At 40.1% G+C, this 21,716-nt stretch overlaps 1 protein-coding gene and 1 pseudogene across 4 annotated transcripts in view; one reads left to right on the top strand and one right to left on the bottom strand.

Moving 5' to 3' along the window:
- The window catches only part of DENND6A (DENN domain containing 6A), a 52,436-nt gene extending 39,054 nt beyond the window's left edge, over positions 1 to 13,382 (bottom strand). For all 3 annotated transcript variants that reach the window (XM_081159228.1, XM_081159230.1, XM_081159229.1), the window contains exon 1: positions 13,058 to 13,382. In XM_081159228.1, coding sequence (XP_081015354.1) covers positions 13,058 to 13,285 — 228 coding nt within the window. In that variant the 5' untranslated portion in view covers positions 13,286 to 13,382. The remainder of the gene's footprint in view (positions 1 to 13,057) is intronic.
- Positions 13,383 to 17,933: 4,551 nt separating this feature from the next.
- On the top strand, positions 17,934 to 20,077 carry LOC308568208 (F-actin-capping protein subunit beta pseudogene; annotated as a pseudogene). The gene is made up of 2 exons: positions 17,934 to 17,949; positions 19,165 to 20,077. The product of its transcript is annotated as an F-actin-capping protein subunit beta pseudogene (transcript).
- Positions 20,078 to 21,716: the final 1,639 nt, after the last annotated feature.

Raw genomic sequence — 21,716 nt, 5'->3', positions numbered from 1 at the left:
GGCAGCAAGAGAAAAGCAATCTGTTACTTACAAAGGAGCTCCCATAAGGCTGTCAGCTGACTTATCATCAAAAACTCTACAGGCCAGAAGGGAATGGCATGAAGTATTCAAGGTAATGCAAAGCAAGGATCTGAAACCAAGACTACTGTATCCAGCAAGACTATCACTCAAGACAGATAGTGAAATAAAGAGCTTCCCGGACAAAAAAAGGCTAAAGGAGTTTATCACCACCAAACCAGCACTGCGGCAAATGTTACAGGAACTGCTTTAATTAGAAGAAGAAATAGAGAGAAAGAGAAACATAGGCATAAAGAATTAAAACAGCAATAAATAAGTATCTATCAATAATAACCTTAAATGTAAATGGATTAAATGCTCCAATAAAAAGCCAAAGGGTGGCTGAATGGATAAGAAAACATGACCCGAATATATGCTGTCTACAAGAGACTCACCTCAAAACAAAAGACTCACACAGGATGAGAGTGAAGGAATGGAAAAAAATTTTCCATGCAAATGGAAATGAAGAAAAAAACTTGGGGTAGCAATATTCGTATCGGGCAAAATAGACTTCAAAATGAAGATCATAACAAGAGACAAGAAAGGTCACTACATAATACTAAAGGGATTGATCCAACAAGAGGATATAACCCTGATAAACATATATGCACCCAATATAGGACCACCTAAATTTATAAAAAAAAAAACAAACACTTCTAGAGGACTTTGAGAAATAGACAGCAAAATAGTCATAATAGGGTACTTTTAACACCCCACTGATTTCACTGGATAGGTCTTCCAGACGAAATATCAACAAGGAAACAGTGACCCTAAATGACACCCTAGGGCAGATGGCTTTAATTGACATTTACAGAACATTCCACCCCAAAGCTGCAGAATATACATTCTTCTCAAGTGCACATCAGTAGATGAGTGGATAAAAAAGCTGTGGTACATTTACACCATGGAATAATATGCAGCTGTAAAAAAGAAAGCCCTCTTATCCTTTGGCACAGCATGGAGGAACCTGGAGAGTATTATGCTTAGTGAAATAAGCTAGTCAGAGAAAGACAAGTATCACATGATCTCACTCATATGTGGAATGTAAAAAATAAAATAAACTGATGAACAAAATAGATCCAGAGACATAGAAGCATGGAATAGACTGAGGGATCTCAGAGGGAATATGGGGCTGGGGGAGTGGGTGGGGAGAGATTAATCAACAAACGTATGTCCATAAGCATAACCCATGGACAGACATTGCTATGGAGAAGGTCTGGGAGTGGGGTGGATGTGGAGTGGAAAGGATCAATGTGGGGGGAAAGGAAACATCTCTAATACTTTGAACAATAAAGATAAATTTTAAAAATAAAGCTTATTAAAGTATTTTTTTAAAAAGGAGAGATAACAACACAAAGAGTAGCTAAATTATGTTAATGTTGGGTTGCTAATGTGGGGATCCATGACTTCCGACTTCTGGCAGAATCCATGAGTTCTTCCAGTCCCCAGAGTTGCTGAGAGCCTGAAAATCTTCCCTTTCCAGAAATAACATACAGAAATACCATATTTTAATCTATATTAAATTGGTTTCACATATTTATTTCATTCTCACAATAATAGACAAGGCTAGTAGTGGTATCCCCATTTTACATATAAGAAACCTAAGGTAAGAGAAAGATGGGGGGAAATACTTAATGAGCATCTTCTGGAGTTTTTCATTTTCACAACCCTGTCAATTCTCCCCACCTTTATGGAAGAGGAAACAAGTTCACAGTAGTTAAATAACTCTCCCAAAAACTTATTTTCTAATAAGTGCCAGAGCTAGGACTTGAATTTAGGTCTGATTCCAAAGTATACAAGCCACCATTTCTCATTGCACCTGTAATAGTGATCATTAACATGCAATCACAGCCCTCAATCCAGGTCTATGGCGAAGGTCTAGTATGTTACATGAAAACCACCCCACCATTCCTGAAACAGGGAATGACACCAAAGCATATTCTCTCTACTTACCCTGCTTTATATCCCATGTTCTGACCAACCTCACTTAACCTCTGTTTCCACAATTAATGAAGGCAAGAATCTGGTCTCTTTTGTTCACCACTCTATCTTGACACCTAGAACAGTCTCTGCTACACAGTAGACACTAAAAAAATATTTCTTCGATCAGTGGATATACCCTCAAATTAAGTCCATTCAACAGCTCAATATTTAATGTGTAATTCTTCTTTATGTGTAGATACATCTTCCTTAAGACCACTTTACCTTGTTCCCTTTAAAGCAGAAATGGCACGCTTATAACCTACTTAGCCATATTTTATGAAAACCTCATTGCATCTAAGTTACCACCCTGGGGTTTGCTGGTATAAAACATATTGGGAAGTTTAGAGACCTGTAATAGCGTAATCTTAGGCTCTAACATAAGTTTTACGTAAGTGCCCTTCAGATTTTTATTTCCTGTGATTAAACTATCCACTCAAAAGCAAATACACAAAGTTTCTTTTTTTTTTTAACCATAATCACAATGGTTCCTTTGGACTTTGGTTTCCTATGGTTTAAAACACCAGCATGACAATATAGAAAAAATGTTGGTATGTTTTACCTATAAAAGAGTACCCTAAGTATATATAACGTGTATATATGTATATATATGTGTGTATGTGTGTATATTTAAGAAGTTTATATATGCTATATATATTTAAGTAAGCTAGAAAGGTACAAGAACTATATAACCTATTAAGTCTGCCTTTTAAAAACTGGTTGTACTAGACTGTCAAATAGCATTCTAGAATTTCATTTTAATATACTCTGTTAGGGTTACCCAGTATTTTATTTTGGAATAGATAAAATATTCAAAAAGTAATAGTATTTTGTTATATGCTATAGCTATCCAAATGTCTACTCTGTACTTAAGAACAGAAAAGTTCATACTTAATTTTTAAAAAATATATCTTTATTGATTTCAGAGAGAGGAAGGGACGGGGGAGAGAGAGATAGAAACATCAACGATGAGAGTCATTGACTGGTTGCTTCCTGCACGCCCCTACTGGGGATGGAGCCTGCAACCCAGGCATGTGCCCTGATGGGGAATCAAACCTCAATTTCCTGGATCATAGGTCGATGCTCAACAGCTGAGCCATGCAGGCTGGGCTTAATTTTAAAACCTCAATTAAACTCCCTATCTAAAAAAACAAAAGTAACCACTGCCAAGTATCTTGAACTGCACATTGTTAGTTACTAGAATTATTTTCTATGTACATATTTTATTTCATGAAAAAAAAAGTTTAAATATAAGCTTGGGCAATAACTGTTAGTCTGTTAGCTCCTGATACCTATATGTAAATTAATCAACTGTGGCTTGGTCCTGGTACCTGGAGGCACCTCTTACTTGAAGTTCTCTCTCCACAGCTCAAGTCCAGGCATCTCTGTCCCCCAGACCACTCTCATTACTGGGAGGCATCAAAGGGGGACGGAGAACATCAGTTAATGTCACCCTGGTTCTGTCACCTAGGATAAGATCTCCCATGTTATAACAAATAAGAGGAAGGTGGCCAGGTAATAAGACAAGAAACAAGTTTTATTTGATATAATTATTAAGGCCTAAAAATGATGACATAGCATATATACTTCATATTATAATATGATAGGAAAACATGGGCCTCAGAAAAATACTGATATATACTGAAAAACAGCATTATAAAATGTTTTAAATGGGGCTATTCTCTTTAATGATACGTCTACCTGCCACTTGCCCCTGGATACCCTAACATTTCTACCTCAGTGGGAGAATAATCATGGTCCCAGGAAAAGGGAAATTAGGAATAACAGTTAACTTACTGATAATATTACTTGAACATGGGAAAATTAATGCCTGCATGTACCCTAGCTGTTTGTGAATGGGTGCCTGAATATTGCAGTGTGACTGAATATCTGTCTCCATGGCACAACCCCACCTAGCATCCCAGGCTTGGAAGACACTACATTTCCCCAGAAACACCTGCCTTGATCTCCCACATAAACATTAACTAATGCCCTGGCCGGTGTGGCTCAGTTGGTTGGAGTGTTGTCCCATATATTGAAAGGTTGAAGGTTCCATTCCCAGTCAGGGCACAAACCTAGGTTGTGGGTTCGATTCCTGGTTGGGGCACCTGTAGAAGGCAACCAACTGATGTTCTCTCTCACATTGATATTTCTCTCTCTCTTTCTCCCTTACTCTCTCTCTAAAATTAATAAACATATCCTTGAGTATTTAAAAAACACATTAACTCACATACAAAAATCAACATACCCTTAAAGAGAGGATGAATTATCATGTATTATTCTTCTCAATAATGTATAACCTCAGACTAATTATGAGAACATACCAGAAAAGCCCAAATTCAGAGACATCCTACAAAATATCTGACTAGTACTATTCCAAAGTGTGAAGGTCATGAAATACAAGAAAAAACTGAGGGACTTCCACAGACTGGAGAGGACTATGGAGACATTAACACTGATGTGTAATGTAGGAACCTGGACTGAATCCTGAAACAAGAAAAGGACATTAAAAAATTGGTGAAATATGAATAAACTCTGTTGTTTAATAAATAGTTCCATACCAATGCTACATTCTTGGTTTTGATCACTGTACGATGTTTATGTAAAATGTTAATTTTAGAGGAAGCTGCATGAATTACTTTTGTGGTAACTCTATGTAAGTCTAAAACTATCTCAAAGTATGGTTTAAAAAAAGTAACACCTTGTACAGGATGGAGGGGATCAATGGGGGAAAAAGGGAGACATTTGTAATACTTTCAACAATAAAGGTAAATTTTTAAAAAAAGTAACACCTCTACTACGTATCATACACAAAAAGTAAAGTGAATCAAAGACCTAGTATAAGAGCTAAAACTATAAAACTCTTAGAACACAGGAATAAATCTTTATGACTGTGGACTGGGCAATGGTTTCTTAGATATGAAATCAAAAGCACAAGCAACCAAATAAAACATAAACTAGACTTTATCAAAATTTAAAACTGTGCTTCAAAGAACACTATCCAGAAAGTGAAGCCATCCGCAGAAAGAGAGAAAATATCTGCACATCATGTATCTGACAAGGGTCTAGTATACAGAATATACAAAGAACACATTTCAACAATAAAAAGTCAAATAACTCAATTTTTAAATGGGTAAAAGATTTGATTAGACATTTAAAAAAAAAAAGATATACGAATGGCCAATAAACACATGAAAAGACACTCAACATCATTAGTCATTAGGGAAATGCAAATAAAATTATAAGATACTACCTCTTACCTACTAGCATGGCCGTAATTAAAAGGACAGACAATAACAAGTGCTGACAGGATATGGAAAAATTAGAACCTTCATACACTGTTGATGTAAATGAAAATGAAAATGCAGCCACACTGGAAAACAGTTTAGCAAACATAGTAACCATATGACCCACCAATTTCATCCCTAGGTATATATCCAAGAGAAGCAAAAACAGATTTATACAAAAACTTGTAAACAAATGTTCATAACAGCATTATTCATAATAGCCAAAAAGTGGAAGAAATCCTTATTTCCATCAAATGAACAGATAAACAAAATGTGATACAGTATACCCATATGATATAAAATTCAACCATAAAAAGGAATGAAGTACTAATACATACAACATGAATGAACCCTGAAAACCTTATACTAAGTGAAAGAAGCCAGACACAAAAGGCCACATGCAATATGATTCCATTCATATGAAATGTACAAAATAATAGAATCCATAGAGATATAAAGTAAATTAGTGGTTGCCAGGGACTGGAGGGGAACAGAGAATGGGTCATAACTGAAAGAGGGTAAGGGAAATTTCTGGGGCAGTGAGATTCGGGTTTTTTACCCCATGGTAATGTCATGGTATGTTCACTTTATGAAAATTCATCAAACTACAGATTTAGAATTTGTGTACTTTTCTATATGTATGTTATACTTCAATAAAAATAGTTTGAAGCATTTCTCTCAAAAAAAGAGAGTAAAGTTTAGATGTAACTGTCCATGTTTTACATCATGCATCATAGTAAATACAGAAGCATAAAGTACTTATGAAAGGACTAACTGGACAGGAGAATATCCCAGATTATCTCCAGATTAGGATTATACAATTTCATAACAGAATTAGAGATCAGTGACACCAAAGAAGCCTTTGTAAAATCTAGGAGCCTAAGAAGCTCAAAAGGACACTAAAGTTTTAATTCTCAAATCATATAACTTCATCAAGCTACTATGAAGTGCTACTATTTTACAAGGAAATTAAAAGGCCATCATTAGTGCCCTGAAAATCCTCCTATCAAAGCACTCACTGTTAAATGGCCTACCTTTCCTGCTAGACTATAAACTCAATGAAGGGGGAATGACCAAGGCTTTATCTTCAGAACATACCAGTGTCTGGATATAGTAGGTGCCCAATAAATACCTGCTGAACAGATGGCTCAATAAGAGTACAGCAACATATAATTACACATAACACCCATTTCAACTAAAAGAGTAAGCTTGCTGAGGACCAAATACTGAAGCTATGTATCACTGTTTAATTAAGAGTGAAAGAAAAAAAGAAAGAACCCTTCACACAACTGCCTTTATCCTTCTCAGAAAAATAAACAGAAACTGCTAAGATAAAGAAAACTGGTGACTAATCCAGGCTCCACCCTGTGAGAGGAAAAGGGGGAATAGGCAATGACTCAAAAATGCAGAAGTGGGAAAGAAAAGAGTCAATTCTGCTAATTGCTCTTTTAAAAACAGCATAAAAATGTGTCTTCACCCCAGAACAAGCTTTATCTTCAATCTGTTAAAAAAAAGGAGGGGGGAGCAGAAAGGGGATCACTAATCTACATGAAATCTGTGACTCACGCAATATACTAATGATAAATTGTCCTGCTTTTTATAGTCAACTGGCTTGAAATTCAGCAAGAGGTACAATACAAACTATATGTACATACAAATAGGCTATGTCATAGATCATCAGCAGAATGCAATCTAATATACTTGATTCCCAGGAAGTGCTTTAAATACTTGCAATTCACATCCAAAGCTGTGTATTTTTTTAAAAAATCAATTTGGCGCGGCGCGATTCGTCCCCAAGGCTTGTCTCCTTTCGCTCTAAATCCGCCTCCCCCACCGGGATATCAGGTGTGCTGGGCTTTGCCGGAGCATCCCCACCCAGTGCTAAGCGCTGCTTCTACTGCAGCGAGAACTGAAATCAGCGGCAGAGAACAAGGCGCTGGAAGACACCAAGGATCACACCGATCGCGTCCATCAAACATCTAGGCCAACTCCTCCGGCTGGACGGAAACTGGAGAGGGATGGCAACACGTCAGTTGAAAATACAGCAGCACCCTGGCTGGCGTGGTTCAGTGGTTAGCATTGCCCTGCATCCCAAAGGGTTGCAGGTTCGATTCCCCTGCTCCGTGGTGCGCGTGCAGGAGGCAACCAATCTAGGTGTTTCTCTCACACGGATGTCTCTCTCTCTCTCTCTCTCTTCTCCTCGCTCCCTGACTCCCACTCTATCTAAAATCAATGGAAAAATATCCGCTGGTGAGGATTAACAAAAAATAAAAAATAGAAAATATTGCAGGAGGCATTGATGCTCTTTAGTACCCTTGGGATAATATATGGCTTTGTGTCCATTGACCAGCTAAAGCCCAAGTTCCTTAGGCTCACCTTCAAAGCCCTTCTTGCCTCCTTTTCTAATAGACTCCTTTTATTTTTTTTTATTTTAATTTTTTGCTTTATGTTATTTTTTATTGAATTTATTGGAGTGACATTGGTTCATAAAATTATATAGGTTTCAGGTGTACAATTTTATAATACAAAAAAATAAAATAAATAAAAAATTTTTTAAAATTAAAAATTAAAAAATCAACTTACGGCAAGGCAAGAGTGAGGGAATAGCTAAGAATAGTCCCACATTGATTACTGAATACACAAGGACACTAACTATAAAAGGGACTAACATATTGGGCATGCATTAAATGACAGGCATTAATGCTTACATGCATTACCTCACTTAGTACCTCCAACACGCTCAGGATATTTTCCCATTTTATATTTGAGGAAAGTGAAACTCAGATAATTGCAGAAATTAGCCAAAAATCATGTTCAAATCCCAAAACTTGGGCTGTTTTCACTAGACTGAAACTCTGTCCAAAAAGTTGATAGGTCTTAGCCTTCAAGAGGAGGAAGGCCGTCACTGATGCCCTCAATTCTTACAAAACCAGGATCCAGAGAGGTTCAGGAGGCGACCTCAAATTATAGAAATGTCAACCCTCTATGATGTTCTCCGAGTTCACAGGATTTAAAGGCGCTCAAAAATGCAGAACATCTCTAAGATGTGTGTGCAGGCAGCAAATAAATCTGTATACTATGAAGAAGAAAAAAAGGAAACCACGAAATATCAAAATTAAGGAACATAGTTAAATAAATTATGGTCCATAATACTCTATTTATTAAGACTCTTTAATGATCTGGCAAACTGTTTATGAGAATGTTTATCAATAGAAGCAGACTCTTACAGTAGTCCAGTTTGAGACTCTGCTGCCCAGCCCATACTCTGGAAGTGTCCCCTTCCCCCTTCTGCAGGGGTGACCCTAATTAGCCACTACTGTTACTGAGACCGTCTCCTGACACCTAACTGAACAAAACAGAGAATCTGACCCATTCTGAGCCAATTGGATACTCTAGTATTTGAATTACACTTCAGTCTGATTCCAGAATACAAAAGTAGAGTGGCTAAAATCAGTACAAGGGTAACCCAAAGTCAAGTAAAGCGGGGGGGGGGGGGGGGGGGGCCTGAAACTGAGACACTTGCAGGGGAAACCACCCTCAGCATGGAGAATGGAACGAGACATGCAGAGCAGCAGAGACAAAAGGCCACACAGCTCCAGAAACAAAGGCAAAAGCCTGGGGCTTTCCAAATTCCATAAGGTTCATTCCCGTTTCCTGTAACTGTGTTCCAAGATACTCTTCACAATCAACCTCTTTTTGCTCAAATTTATTCAAGAGGGTTTCTGTTCCTAACAATCAAATTAATCCTTGACAGATAATGAAATTATATAAAGAAAAAAAGCATTAACAAAAATGCCAAATATTAATTAATAGCAGTTGTTTCTTAGTATAATTATGTGTGATGTTTTCTAGTGTTTAAAATTTTCTTTCTTGCCAAGTTTTCAACAATCAGCATATTATTACTTAATTAGGGGGGAAACTTGAATAAGTGAGGCAATTCTGTAATCAGATAATTAAGACTTTTCAGATAATCAGGTAATTTCAGATCTAGAAGTAACAGAGAATATATAAAATCCAGAGAATTTCAAACCTGTTCCACAGGACACTTGGATTCTCTGATGATGCTTCAGGGTCTACTTCAGGGAGGAAAAAGCTAAGCACACCTCCTGCAGTCTACACCTTTTGCAGGCTCTTCTAGCTCAAAAGATGCCCTCCTCTCCAACTGTTTCCTACACTAAGGACAGGTCCGTCCCCCCCTCCCCCCACCCCGCCACAGGTATTTTGTGCAACATGGACAAATCCCCCAACCACCCAGGTCTTTAGCTGATTGTATCAGAGTGATAACCTGCCCCAAACCAGGCCTGAGTACCTTCCTCTAGTGTTTGGAATGAGAGTGGCATTTACTCTCCACTGAAGTGGCTGAAAGGGGCAACTTTACTACCATAAATATCAAAGAAGCAGAGGAAGTCAGTTTGCAGGGAGCATGAAGCATGAACAAAAACCATAAAACAAGAGCATAAACAAGAGGCGTCCCTGGCTCTGGGCTCTAGCCATTTTCTGAAGTCCCACTAGGTTTGTCCCTTGGATATCTTGAAATACTTCTGTGGCCTTACAACAAAAGTTCTTTTCTGCTTGAGCTGTAGTTTAGTTTCTGCTCCTTTTAACCAAATATAATCACACACAGGCCCCATTTCAAACAGATTAGCGATCAAGGTACCACATTAGATTTTTACTTACACAGGGCAAAAATATTCCCCTACTTAAAAAAAAAGTACTGATTCTAGTAATTCAACTTCATTTTACAAGTGAGAAAACCAAAGTCCAAAGACCTCATCTTCAAAGCAAAAGTTAGGGGTTTTCCCCATGGAAAATGAAAAAGGGAATCTCAATGCTTCCCAAATACAGACTGACCTATACAGAGTTACCTATACAGGCCTTACTGGGTCCCAGGCACTGTTCCAAATGCTTCACATACATTAACTTATCTAATTCTCACAACAATGCCATGACACATGTACTATTACCCTGTTACAGAGGAGCATGAGGCTCAGACAAAGTAATGTACCCAAAGTCACATAGATTAAAACCTAGGAAGTCTAATGGCTGAACAACAATGTCAACGTACTTAATGACCCAGAATTGTACACTAAAAAATAGTTGAAATGGTAAATTTTGCTTTGTATATTTTATCACAATAAAAAAAATATGTTAATATCACACCAAAACAAAACACTTAGGCAGTCTGAGTTCCTGATAAATATTCTATACTGTCACTTTAGTAGGAATTTAAACTTAAATAAGTGGTACTGCTTATGCATTTGTTTAAAATCTGAGAGTGGTATTTTCTGTCATGGCAGAACAAATGCCTAAGCCTCTCTCAAGCCTAAGATTCAATGACTGCCTTTTTTAAAAATGTTTTTATTGATTTCAGAGAGAGGAAGGGAGGAGAGAGAGAAACATCAATGATGAGAAAGAATCATGATTGCTTGTCTCTTGCACATCCCTACTGGGAATTAAGCTTGCAACCTGGGCACGTGCCCTGACTGGGAACTGAACCATGACCTCCAGGTTCATGGTTCTGAGCTCAACCAGAGGAACACTGCCCAGGCTCAATGTCTGCCTTTTTGATAGCATAGGTGGTGGGTTCTAGGATATTACTATCCAACCTTAGTTTTTACCTATTCTTTAACTAATTTCTCACTTGAGTTCCCATGGCTATGCTTTATAGGGAGTAGGGCTGGACTACTTTATGTCACTTCTCCAACACAATTCTACTCATATTTTCTTGTCCCATTACAGCCACCCTCCTGTCCATTTTTGGCCTGGATATAGCCATAATACAAAGGTAAAATAATATATATTTTTCAACTATTTTGTTATATTTCTAATTTGTGTTCCTTTTTCTTTATTTTAAAAGTGGCAAAATGCAATATTCTACGTTTCTCAGGAAAACAAAACAAAATTGTGTTGCATCTCAATGTGTTTATCTATCTTTGGAACCTTCTTTAGGGAATCTTCCCCACTCTCATCCTACACCTTCTAAAATCAGTGACTCTTAATCTAGGGACAATGGACTATAGGTAGTACACTGAAGCAAATATGTAATTTTGTATTAGTAAGCAGTTTCCTAATGAAAAGAGTTAATGTTCTTTTTTTTTTTAAAGTTTCAGAATGCAAAAAAAAAAAGTATATATATATATGTCCTGACCTAAAGCTCTGTGCACATACTATGGAAAATGAAATTCAAAATTAGACCTTTAATGATCCACATTTTTGTAGCCTCAATTATGCTAAGTATTGTTTATTTGGTCAGAAAAATATACTCATGTTAAAAAGAATACCCCAAATGATAAGAGTCCCAAAAGATCTCCCTCAGCTATGTAAAAATACATTCAACTACAACAACCCAATCCATTGTTTTCTGGTTAAATTGTATTTTGCTCTACATATAACTTCAGATTAACACGTCAATGTAATCGATAGATGGTTTATAAATCTCTTCTTCAAATTCTTTGGGAATCAGTTGTTTTTAATCTCAGTAAGATAAAGAATTGTTCCTGTACTCATTCCACCAGCAAGTATTTATTGAAGACCACTACGTGCCAGGTACTGCATTTGGCCGTCTGCTACTGTGATTAATTCTTGGTTCTCCCCTAAATTGTAGTCTCAATCTACAAATACATTTCAGAGCATATCGTTTATATTTGTATGCCCAGCAGCCAGCATAATGCCTAGATCTATGCGGAAACAGTGTATGGAGCTGCGTAATGATAAAACAGAGAAGACTGGCTGAATACAAAAGCAGTATCTTCACATTAAGAAAAAACCCCTGGTCAATTTTCCTAGCCAACCCACGTCACTGGTGTCAGAATGAGATGGTTCACTAAAATGTCATCACTACCAAAACAAACAAAAAATCTTTGAAACATACATCTTTTTTTTAAGTCCTCACCCGAAGATATTTTTTTTCCATTGCTTTTCAGAGAGAGTGGGGGGGAGGAAGCATTGATGTGAGAGACACACATCAATTGGTTGCCTCCTTCACTCGCCCCTAACTGGGCGGGGATCGAGCCTGATAACGTTTTTTTGGTGTGTGTGTTTGACACATAAAGACAAGCAATCTCTTATGCTACAAAAAGTACCCTAAACAAAGTCAACAACAGATTCAAAGGCCTTTCAATAGGTGCCATAAAGGTAGAAAATTTGACAGATTCACAGGCAAAAGATATTCCCTATGTTTATCTTCATATTAGCTTTCAGGCCAACTGTTCCAGAAGCAACATCAAGAAATAACAGAAACGAGAAACAAGAGGCGGCAAAGGAGAAAATGCGCGCTGAGATAAGCATTTCAGCTCAGGCTCAATGAAATGCTCTAAGAGTTACCACTGTGAATGACTAAAACAATCTCCAGAGTATAAGAAAGTTTGTTGTGAGAGGTTTGCCTATTATATTTCACCATATGTCACATATGTCAGGGGCATTGTTTGCTTCTTGAAAAGGTCCCAAACATCCTGCCTGCAGCCTCGTCCGGGCGCCGCTAACCATTTCAGTTACTCTGGTGACACCCAGTTAAAGAAAAAAGCAGCAAGTATTTAGGAGGGGCCTTGGGAGAACTTTTCACCCCTAGCCGCAGCCCATGATCCTCCCACGGGAACTGCTAATAGACCGCAGCACGGCCCCATGGGCGGAGAGGCGGCCAGCCACGCCCGGATGCGCGGCGGCCCGGGTCCAGGCCGACCGCCCGGGCGCGGACCCGGACAGGGAGGAGGGACAACGCTGCGGCCGGGCCTCACCTCCACGGCTTGGCCCAGCTCCAGGTCGAAGCCCACCACACACACGCAGTGCAGCCAGGCCGAGAAGCCATCCCAGCGCAGCAGGCCGCGGCCGTTGTCCTCTTCATCGTCCTGGGGCACGGCTGCCGCCGCCACTGCCGGCGCCTCGCGCTCCTCGGCCGCCGCCCCCAACTCCTCTAACGGCCCGCGGGAGCTGGGTCCCGAGCCCTCCAGGCCCCGCAGAGCCATCCGCCGGCCCCTAGCAGTTCGCGCCGCCTCCGCCGCGGACCGAGCCGCAGAGCGCGCTCCGTTCTGCGCAGGCGCAGCCGCCGCTGCTGCAGCCGCGGGGGACGGGCTCCGCCGGGGCGAGGCCGGAATCCACGTGACCCTGGGATCCCAGCTCCGCGCGGCCCGCCCCGCTGCCGCCCCGACGTGGGGACGTCACGCTGGCGCCTGACGGGGACTGAGGCTCAGGCGCTGGCCCGGCGTCTTAAAGCTCCTCGAGTCGGAAACGGGGGTTATGAATCCTGGCGCGGCCCTTCCCAGACCCACGACCAAGGAGTGAATTATTTTTGGAACGACCCGGTTCACAGTTATAAGGTATTAAAGTTAAAACAATGGTAAAGGTGACAAACATTGAGCACTTTCGCTGTGCCGGTTTATGTGTCCAGCAAGTACTTGAGAAAGATTACCTCGCTGAGGGTGTGGAGAAAGGGGAGCCCTGGTGCACTGCTGGAGGGAATGCGGACTGGTGCAGCCACCATGCAAAACAGCCTGGAGGGTCCTCAAAAAATTAAATATGAAACTGCCATTAGACCCAGTGATCGCACTCCTAGGAATATATCCTAAGGAAAGAAACACCGATCAGAAAGAACTTATGCACCCCTGTGTTCATAGCAGCACAATTTACAGTAGCTAAGATCTAGAAGCAGCCCAAGTGCCCATCAGATGGACCTGGAGCGTATTATGCTAAACGGAGTAAGCTAGGCAGGGAAACACAAGTATCACGTGATCTCACCCATATGTGGAATCTGACGAACAAAATAAACTGATGAACAAAACAGATCCAGAGACATGGAAGCGTGGAAAGACTGACAAATCTCAGAGGGAAGGCCGGGGTGGGGGAGTGGGTGGGGAGAGATTAATCAAAGAATTTACATGCATATATGCGTAACCCACGGACACAGGCAATAGTACATAGTACGGGGAAAAGCCTGGGGGTGGGGCGGATGCAGGGTGGAGGGGATCAATGGGGGGAAGGGGACATCTGTAATACTTTCAACAATAAAGAAATTTTTAAAAAACCAAAATCTTAAAATAAAAGTTGAAAGACAACAAAACAAAAGAACAAAACAAAGATTACCTCACTGGATCTTCTCATCAAGGCTAGTAGGTAAATCTCATTACTTACTTCTTTTTACAGATAGAGAAACTGAGGTTCTGACAGGTTACATGAATAGCCCAACAAGCGTTATAACTCCGATGCCAGCTTACAGTTCACTTAGTCTGCTGATTTAAGGGTTCTGTGCCTTCACTCAGCTTTTCCTCTCTCGTAAGGCCCTTCCCACCTTTCTTGGCTTGGTTACCTGTTGAGTCACTCAACACGCATCTCCAGACCTTTCTGGACCGGCAGATTGGCCTCGGCAGCAACCTCTGCATCACTCTCTTAGCAAGGGCCTAGTCTCGGGCAGCTTTGTATTCTCAGAGACTGGTACCGGGCTGGGCACCCATGAAGCACTTCACTTGCTCAGTTGAATTGTTACTGATTGTTGGTCTAGCATGATATTACTGACTAGGATTTATTTAGCACCTACTATGTTGAGTATAAACTGCACAGTGAAAGTAAGTAGGAAACACACAATAATGCCCCAATAGAAAAATGAGTAAGAGACAATGGATATTAACTCTCAATAAATGTATTTTTATTTTTAAATTTTTCTTTAATTGTTTTTAAATGTCTTTATTGACTTCAGAGAGAGGAAGGGGGAGAGAGAGAGAAAGAGAGAGAGAGAGAGAGAAACATTAATGATGAAGAGAGTCATTGACTGGCTGACTCCTGCACCCCCCCTACTAGGGATCAAGCCCACAATCCAGGCATGTGCCCTGACCAAGAATTGAGCTGCCATCTCTTGGATCACAGGTCAATGCTCAACCGCTGAGCCATGCAGGCAATAAATGTATTTTTAAAAAACAGCATGATGTTCATGCCTTTACACACATTATTTTATCTAATCCTCCCAACAGCCAAAAAAGGCAAATCCTATTATTATTATTCCCATTTTACAGATAAGAACCCTGAGGCTTTATGAGATGACAATTATTTCACAGCCAGTCAGTGGCAGAACAAAAATTTAAACCCAGATCTCTGATAGAGCTCCTAAGCATTTTGCTGCACTGCCCAGTCAAATCTACCCCATTTAGCAAACGTTGTTCTGTCTACATTCTAAGGATTTTTATTTGAAGTAACTGTTAGCATCCCTATTTTCAAGAAGAAAGTCAAGTATCCTCAGACATCAATGGTAATGTTTGCTATAGACTTTCTTTAGGATATAAGATGAACGAGGTACAACATTAAAGTTAAAGGCTCTTTGGCCAAAACAATCTGCTCTCCTACTCCAGACAACCACTGTAGTTAAGAAAGAAAAACTATATTTTGCACCTATGTAAGTCACTAAACCCACTATTAGGAAAGAACAGTAGCCTTTCGTATTAAAAACAGTATTATAAAGAGTACTGGAATAGAAGTCAGAAGTTTTGGATTCTAGAGCCAGCTCCACTCATGATCATGGTAGGCAAGCTACTCCAAAACTCAGTTTTTGCACTGGTAAAATAGGGATAATCATCCCCAGCCTGCTTACTTCACCAGTTGTCTGGAAGGGTCAAACTATCCCAATGCACACATTTTATTGGATGCTACCTCATTAACGATTAATGAACTTTAAACACCAGCTGTTTCACAGAGGTGGTTTCTTGACATGTGGACACAGATTGCTATTCCCCAAAATGCTGCTTTATAACTTTGAATTAAGAGTAACCTTATCAAAATATAGTATCCTGCAAATAGCATATTAAGAGGAGCATAAGTTTGGTGAGAAAGAAAGCATAGCAGGGCTCTAAAGGATCTTAAAAGTGAAAAAGAAAAAAAAAAGCATTCAGTCTGCTTTGGAAAAAACAAACACACACTACTAAAACAAAATTCCCAACCATCAGGGAAAACAGAAAAGTTCCTATGGCTTTTTTGCCTTCTACCTTTGTAACTGATATTTTCCCTTAACACCAATTTTAACATAATTTCTGTGGTTAATGCTTGTATGGGATCTAAGAGAAAAAGCAGTAATGCTTTTCTTCCTCCTTTAAGGGTCTGTCATTAGGACCTTTGAATGTGAAAGGCACTTGGATCAGGTCATCTCTCCAAATCTGCCATCCTGTTCATGAATCGTCTGGTGTTTGGTTAGCCAGCCACTGTCCTAACAACCCTCATTAAAGTAAAGTCACTACCTTACAAAGCTGCTATTTTCTGAATGTTCATAAGGGCTAGAAAATTCTTCCTTTTATGGAGACAAGATCAGCCACTTTGTAATGTACACCCATTGGTCTAAGTTGTGCTTGCTGAGATTACACAGAGGAGTCCAACTCTTCTATAAGATAGCCCTGTGAATATTTTAAAATGATCATCCCACATCCTCATGCCTTTTTTCCAGGGTAAACTACTTCAGTTCCTCCAGCTGCTCCTCAAAGGATGTAGTTTCTAGGCCATTCATCATCCTGTTGCCCAACTTGGGCATACTCCAACTTGTTCACATCACTCTTAAAATGCAGTGCCCAGGAGGAAACACCATCCTCCAGGTGTGATCTGACCACTGCAGAGTGTACTCTGGGACTATTACCTTACTTGTCCCAGCCACCAGCCTTCTATTAATGTTGGTTCAAATCACATTTGCTTGTTTTGGCAGCCAGGTCACATCACTGGCTCAGGTTGTATTTACTGTCAACTAAAGCCCTGGGTCTTTTTTAATTTGAGGAGCGCTTAAGTCAGGGTACGCTGCTTTAGCCAAGAGCGTGACTGGATTCATGGCTCGACTGCTCTTCTAACGTTACCAACAACATTGAGCACAGGATTAAAAACATTCCAGACTTCTCTATTCATCCCTAACCAAACTCCTGGCATTTCAGCAATTTTCATAGTTTTAAAAAAGGAAGAAAGAGAAGAAAGAAAAAAAGAAATGTGAGCCTTAGATAATGGTGTGAATTGCCATGCCAAGTCTCTGGACTAAGTTTTACCAAAAGGACCTGAAGGGGGTCCAAATACCTGAGATATCCACCTACTTGGGAAGCCAGAGGACTTCCCTTTTGCTCTAAAGCTAAATGCTGCTGCAGCTGCTGGGCCATAACTACACTTGAGGTGGCAAGAAAATACACAGAGGCCCAAGTACCAATGTGTTATCAACAGAGAACTAAATTTACTGCCACATGTCTCTGAGAGACAAAGTGCTCAAATGCAGATCTTGAAGGGAGGATCCAGGCAAAGGAGACAATAAAACACACTGTTTGGTGCTTTCTAAATAGTGTTTATGAGAGCTTTTAAAAAAAGAAAATAAAGAGTTTTGGTTTTGTTATCTTTACATTCCTAATACCTATCTACACTCAGTACATAGTTAATGAATGAATCAATACACTAAAAAAACACACAACTCTTCCTGTTTGATAGAATTTTTCTTTCATGGACAGTTGTATGAACACATGAAAAGTTAACATAGAAATGTTTCTTAAGTGTAGCTCACTCTTAGCTTATGAAAAGTAAAGATAGTAACACCTCACTTATTTGAAGGTTACTTTTCCAACTGTCTGACCCTGTTAGTGCTAGGGGACAGTTTTAATAGGACTACTAGTGGTCAAAATGCAAAACAGAAAAGGTAACCAGTGAAATTCATGCTCTTTAATCAGAGAGATGTGAGGCCTTCGCACAGAAATTATTTTGTCTGAATTTACACATAATTCTAACAGATATGCTAGTCAGGTTTCTGAGACTAACCAGCAAATAAAAGTGAAGAGGCTGCTTGAAGCTGAGCATGGGAAGAGCAGAAAATAAAGGCTATAGGTTAACAGAATGGAAGGAAAGGAAAAAAGGAGTCAAAATAAAAACGTTCAGAAGGATACACAGTAAACTATTAACAGTGGTTGCCCCATGGGGAATAGAAATGCTGGGAAACAGAAGTGCTGGTGAATAGAAATAGGGAACTTTGTTTTTTATTTTACACAATTCTGTATTGTTCTAGTTATTTAGAAAGGGCATGGCCTGGCCGGGCGTGGCTCAGCAGTTGAGCATCGACCTGGGATCTAGGCGATCGGGGTTCGATTCCCAGTCAGGGCACATGCCCGGGTTGTGGACTCGATCAATGACTCTCTCATCATTGATGTTTCTGTCTCTCTCTCTCCCTCTCCTTTCCTCTCTCTGAAATCAATAAAGATACATTTAAGAAAAAAAAAAGAAAGGGCATGTATTGCTTTTGTAACTAAATATTAAGAGATAACAAGGGTGCCCTGACTGGGTGACTCAGTTGACTGGAGTGTTGTCTCATACACCAAAAAGGTTTCAGGTTCGATTTTTGGTCAGGGTACATGCGTTGGTTGCAGGTTGGAACCCCAGTCAGGGCTTGTACAGGAGGCAACCAATCGATGTTTCTCTCTCACATCGATGTTCCTCTCTCTCTCCCCCTCTCTCTCTCCTCTCTCTCTAAAATCAATAAAAATGTCCTTGGGTGAGGATTGAAAAATAAAAGAGAGCAATAACAAGAGTGTAATAGAGTTGCATAGGGTGTGAAAAAATTGGAAACCACTTAAATGTCCAACAATAGAGGATTGACTGAAAAATATCATATATCCATTCAATAGACTGTTATGCAGACATTAAAAATGTCATAGAAGACCATTTTTAGCCAGAAAATGTTCAAAGTATATAGTTCAAATAGAAAAAGGTAGGTCATAAAACAAAATATAATAAATGATTCTGTTTTTATAAATTATTTGCAAAATAAAAAACACTGGAGTTGATAAAAATTTCTTGACGGAGGAGAAAATTTTTGTTTGGAATTAAACATTTCTTTTATCTGTAATATCTATGTAACTAGCTGGACACCTAGGTAACTGGAAGCACGGCGCCCTGCTGCTCGGTGTGAGAGCCACAGATGCCGGGACCTGGACCACCACTGCCACCACTACCACCGTGAGTGATCAGCAGCTGGACTGTGCCTTGGACTTAATGAGGCGTCTGCCTCCACAGCAAATCAAGGAAAACCTCAGGGACCTGATCAACCTGGTCCCCAGTCTATGTGAAGATCTCTTGTCTTCTGTTGACCAGCCACCGAAAATTGCCAGAGACAAGGTAGTGGGAAAGGATTACCTCTTGTGTGACTACATCAGAGATGGGGACTCCTCTAGGTCACAATGGAGTAACAAGTATGACCCTCCTTTGGAAGATGGGGCCATGCCTTCTGCTCGGCTAGGAAGCTGGAGGTGGAAGCCAGCAATGCCTTTGACCAGTATAGAGACCTGTATTTTGAAGGCAGCATATCATCTGTCTACATGTGGGATCTGGATCATGGCTTTGCTGGAGTGATCCTCATAAAGAAGGCTGGAGACGGATCAAAGAAGATCAAAGGCTGCTGGGATTCCATCCACATGATGGAAGTGCAGGAAAAATCCAGTGGCCGTACGGCCCATTACAAGCTGACCCCCACTGCAATGCTGTGGCTACAAACCAACATATCTGGCTCTGGCACCGTGAACCTTAGAGGCAGCCTTACCAGACAGAGGGAGAAAGAGGAAACTGTGAGCGACTGCTCGCCACACATAGCCAATATCAGGTGCCTAGTATAGGATTTGGAAAATAAAATCAGAAGTCCACTGAATGAAATCTACCTTGGAAAAACAAAGGACATCGTCCATGGGCTGAGGTCTGTGAAGACTTTTGCAGACAAATCAAAGCAAGAAGCTCTTAAGAACAACCTGGTGGAGGCTTTGAAGAGAAAACAACAATGTTAAACACTCGGCTTCATGCTAACCAGACATGCCATGCACTCATTAGATTCCTTCTTAGAAAACTCATTTTCTGCTCCCTTCCCTAGTCCCTTCCCTCCCGGACAGGTCACACAACAACTTGCACAGCAGTATCACAGAGAATAAAGTCACTAAACACCCTTCTCTGTCTCCAAAGTCTGCTTCCCACCACATTTTGCTATCAAAACTGGATGTTTCCATAGAGACTGTGTGTTTTGTTTGCCCAGCCCCATGTCCCCCACCACTACCCATTTATAGGCATAAAATACACTGTCTGCCTGACTCCCCCTTCCTTCCCACCTTTTTGTTACATTGGTGAAACAATGTAAAACAAAAAACTTATGAAATAACTGTGGTGTGTGAAAGATAGAAGAAAAACTGGAAATCTGATTCCACAAGTGTTTGGGAGTTGCTTGGGGTTAGGGGTCAGGGGAACAGGGGATGGCTCTGGGAGAAAGGAGAGGTGGCCCTCAGCATTGTCCTGCACTGACTGGCCCCTGTCCCACGGAGAGTACATTGTGGGGTGCAGGGGGTGGGGCCTGAGGATCGTACTGCTCTTCTGGCCACGTGCTTTTCTGTCAATTTTTATGGAATGCAAAAGGAGTTTGGGTTTTATTTTGGTTTTGTTTTGTTTTTTTGTAAAGCTTAAAAAAACTACATCTTATATTTGAGCTTCTATACTTACAAAGGGAAAAAGATAAAAAAGAAATAGGAACACAGTTAAAAATATATATGTAACTAAAAGCTTTATATGTATGTCTGTGCACACACACACATATATAAAATAAGAAAACAGCTAAAATGGAAGAGAAAGAAATAATTAAAATGTTTTCATTAATATCTTTGTGGCAGAAACTGCAACGTCACTGTAAGGGCTAATTTTATGTGTCACCTTGACTGTGCCATGGCGTGCCCAGATCTTTGGTTAATTATTATTCTGGGTGTGTCTATGAGGGTGTCTTTAGATGTATTGGTAGACTTGAGTAAAGCAGATTGCCCTGCCCCATGTAGGTGGGCCCCATGCGATCTATGGAAGCCTAAATAGAACAAAAAAGGCTGAGTAAGGGAGAATAAGCTCTCTGCCTGACTTTCTTCGAGTTGGGACACTGGTCTTCTGCCTTTGGACTCAGACTCAAACTGGACTGCTCAGGTTTCCTGGTTCTCAGGCCTTTGGACTTGGACCCATACCATTGGCTCTCCTGAGTATCCAGCTTGCTGCTTGCAGACCTTGGGACTTCTCAGCCTATACATATTTTTATTTAAAAAAAATGTTTTTTGATTGATTTGAGAGAGAGAAAGGGATATAGAGAAAGAGAGAGAGAGAAACATCGGTTTGTTGTTCTACCTATTTATGCATTCATTGGTTGATTCTTATATATGCCCTGACCAGAGATTGAACCCACAGCCTTAATGTATTGGGATGATGCTGTCACCAACTGAGCTACCTGGCCAGGACCCATACATCTTTTTAGAGATCTCCATGTTATTGAACAATGGAGGAAAGGTGACCCTTGTTATAAAGTGGCCAGAGAACTTGGCTGAACTATATTTTAGAGTTTTGAACAAAGTAAAACTTGCAAACCATGAAATTGGTTAGTTAGCTCAGCTGATTTCTAAACGAAGT

The sequence above is a fragment of the Miniopterus schreibersii genome, assembly GCF_964146895.1.
Source record: "Miniopterus schreibersii genome assembly, chromosome: 15".
NCBI classification, from domain to species: Eukaryota; Metazoa; Chordata; class Mammalia; order Chiroptera; family Miniopteridae; genus Miniopterus; species Miniopterus schreibersii.
The sequence above is the reverse complement of the archived record's forward strand: the minus strand, read 5'-3'. Positions and strand labels throughout refer to the sequence as shown.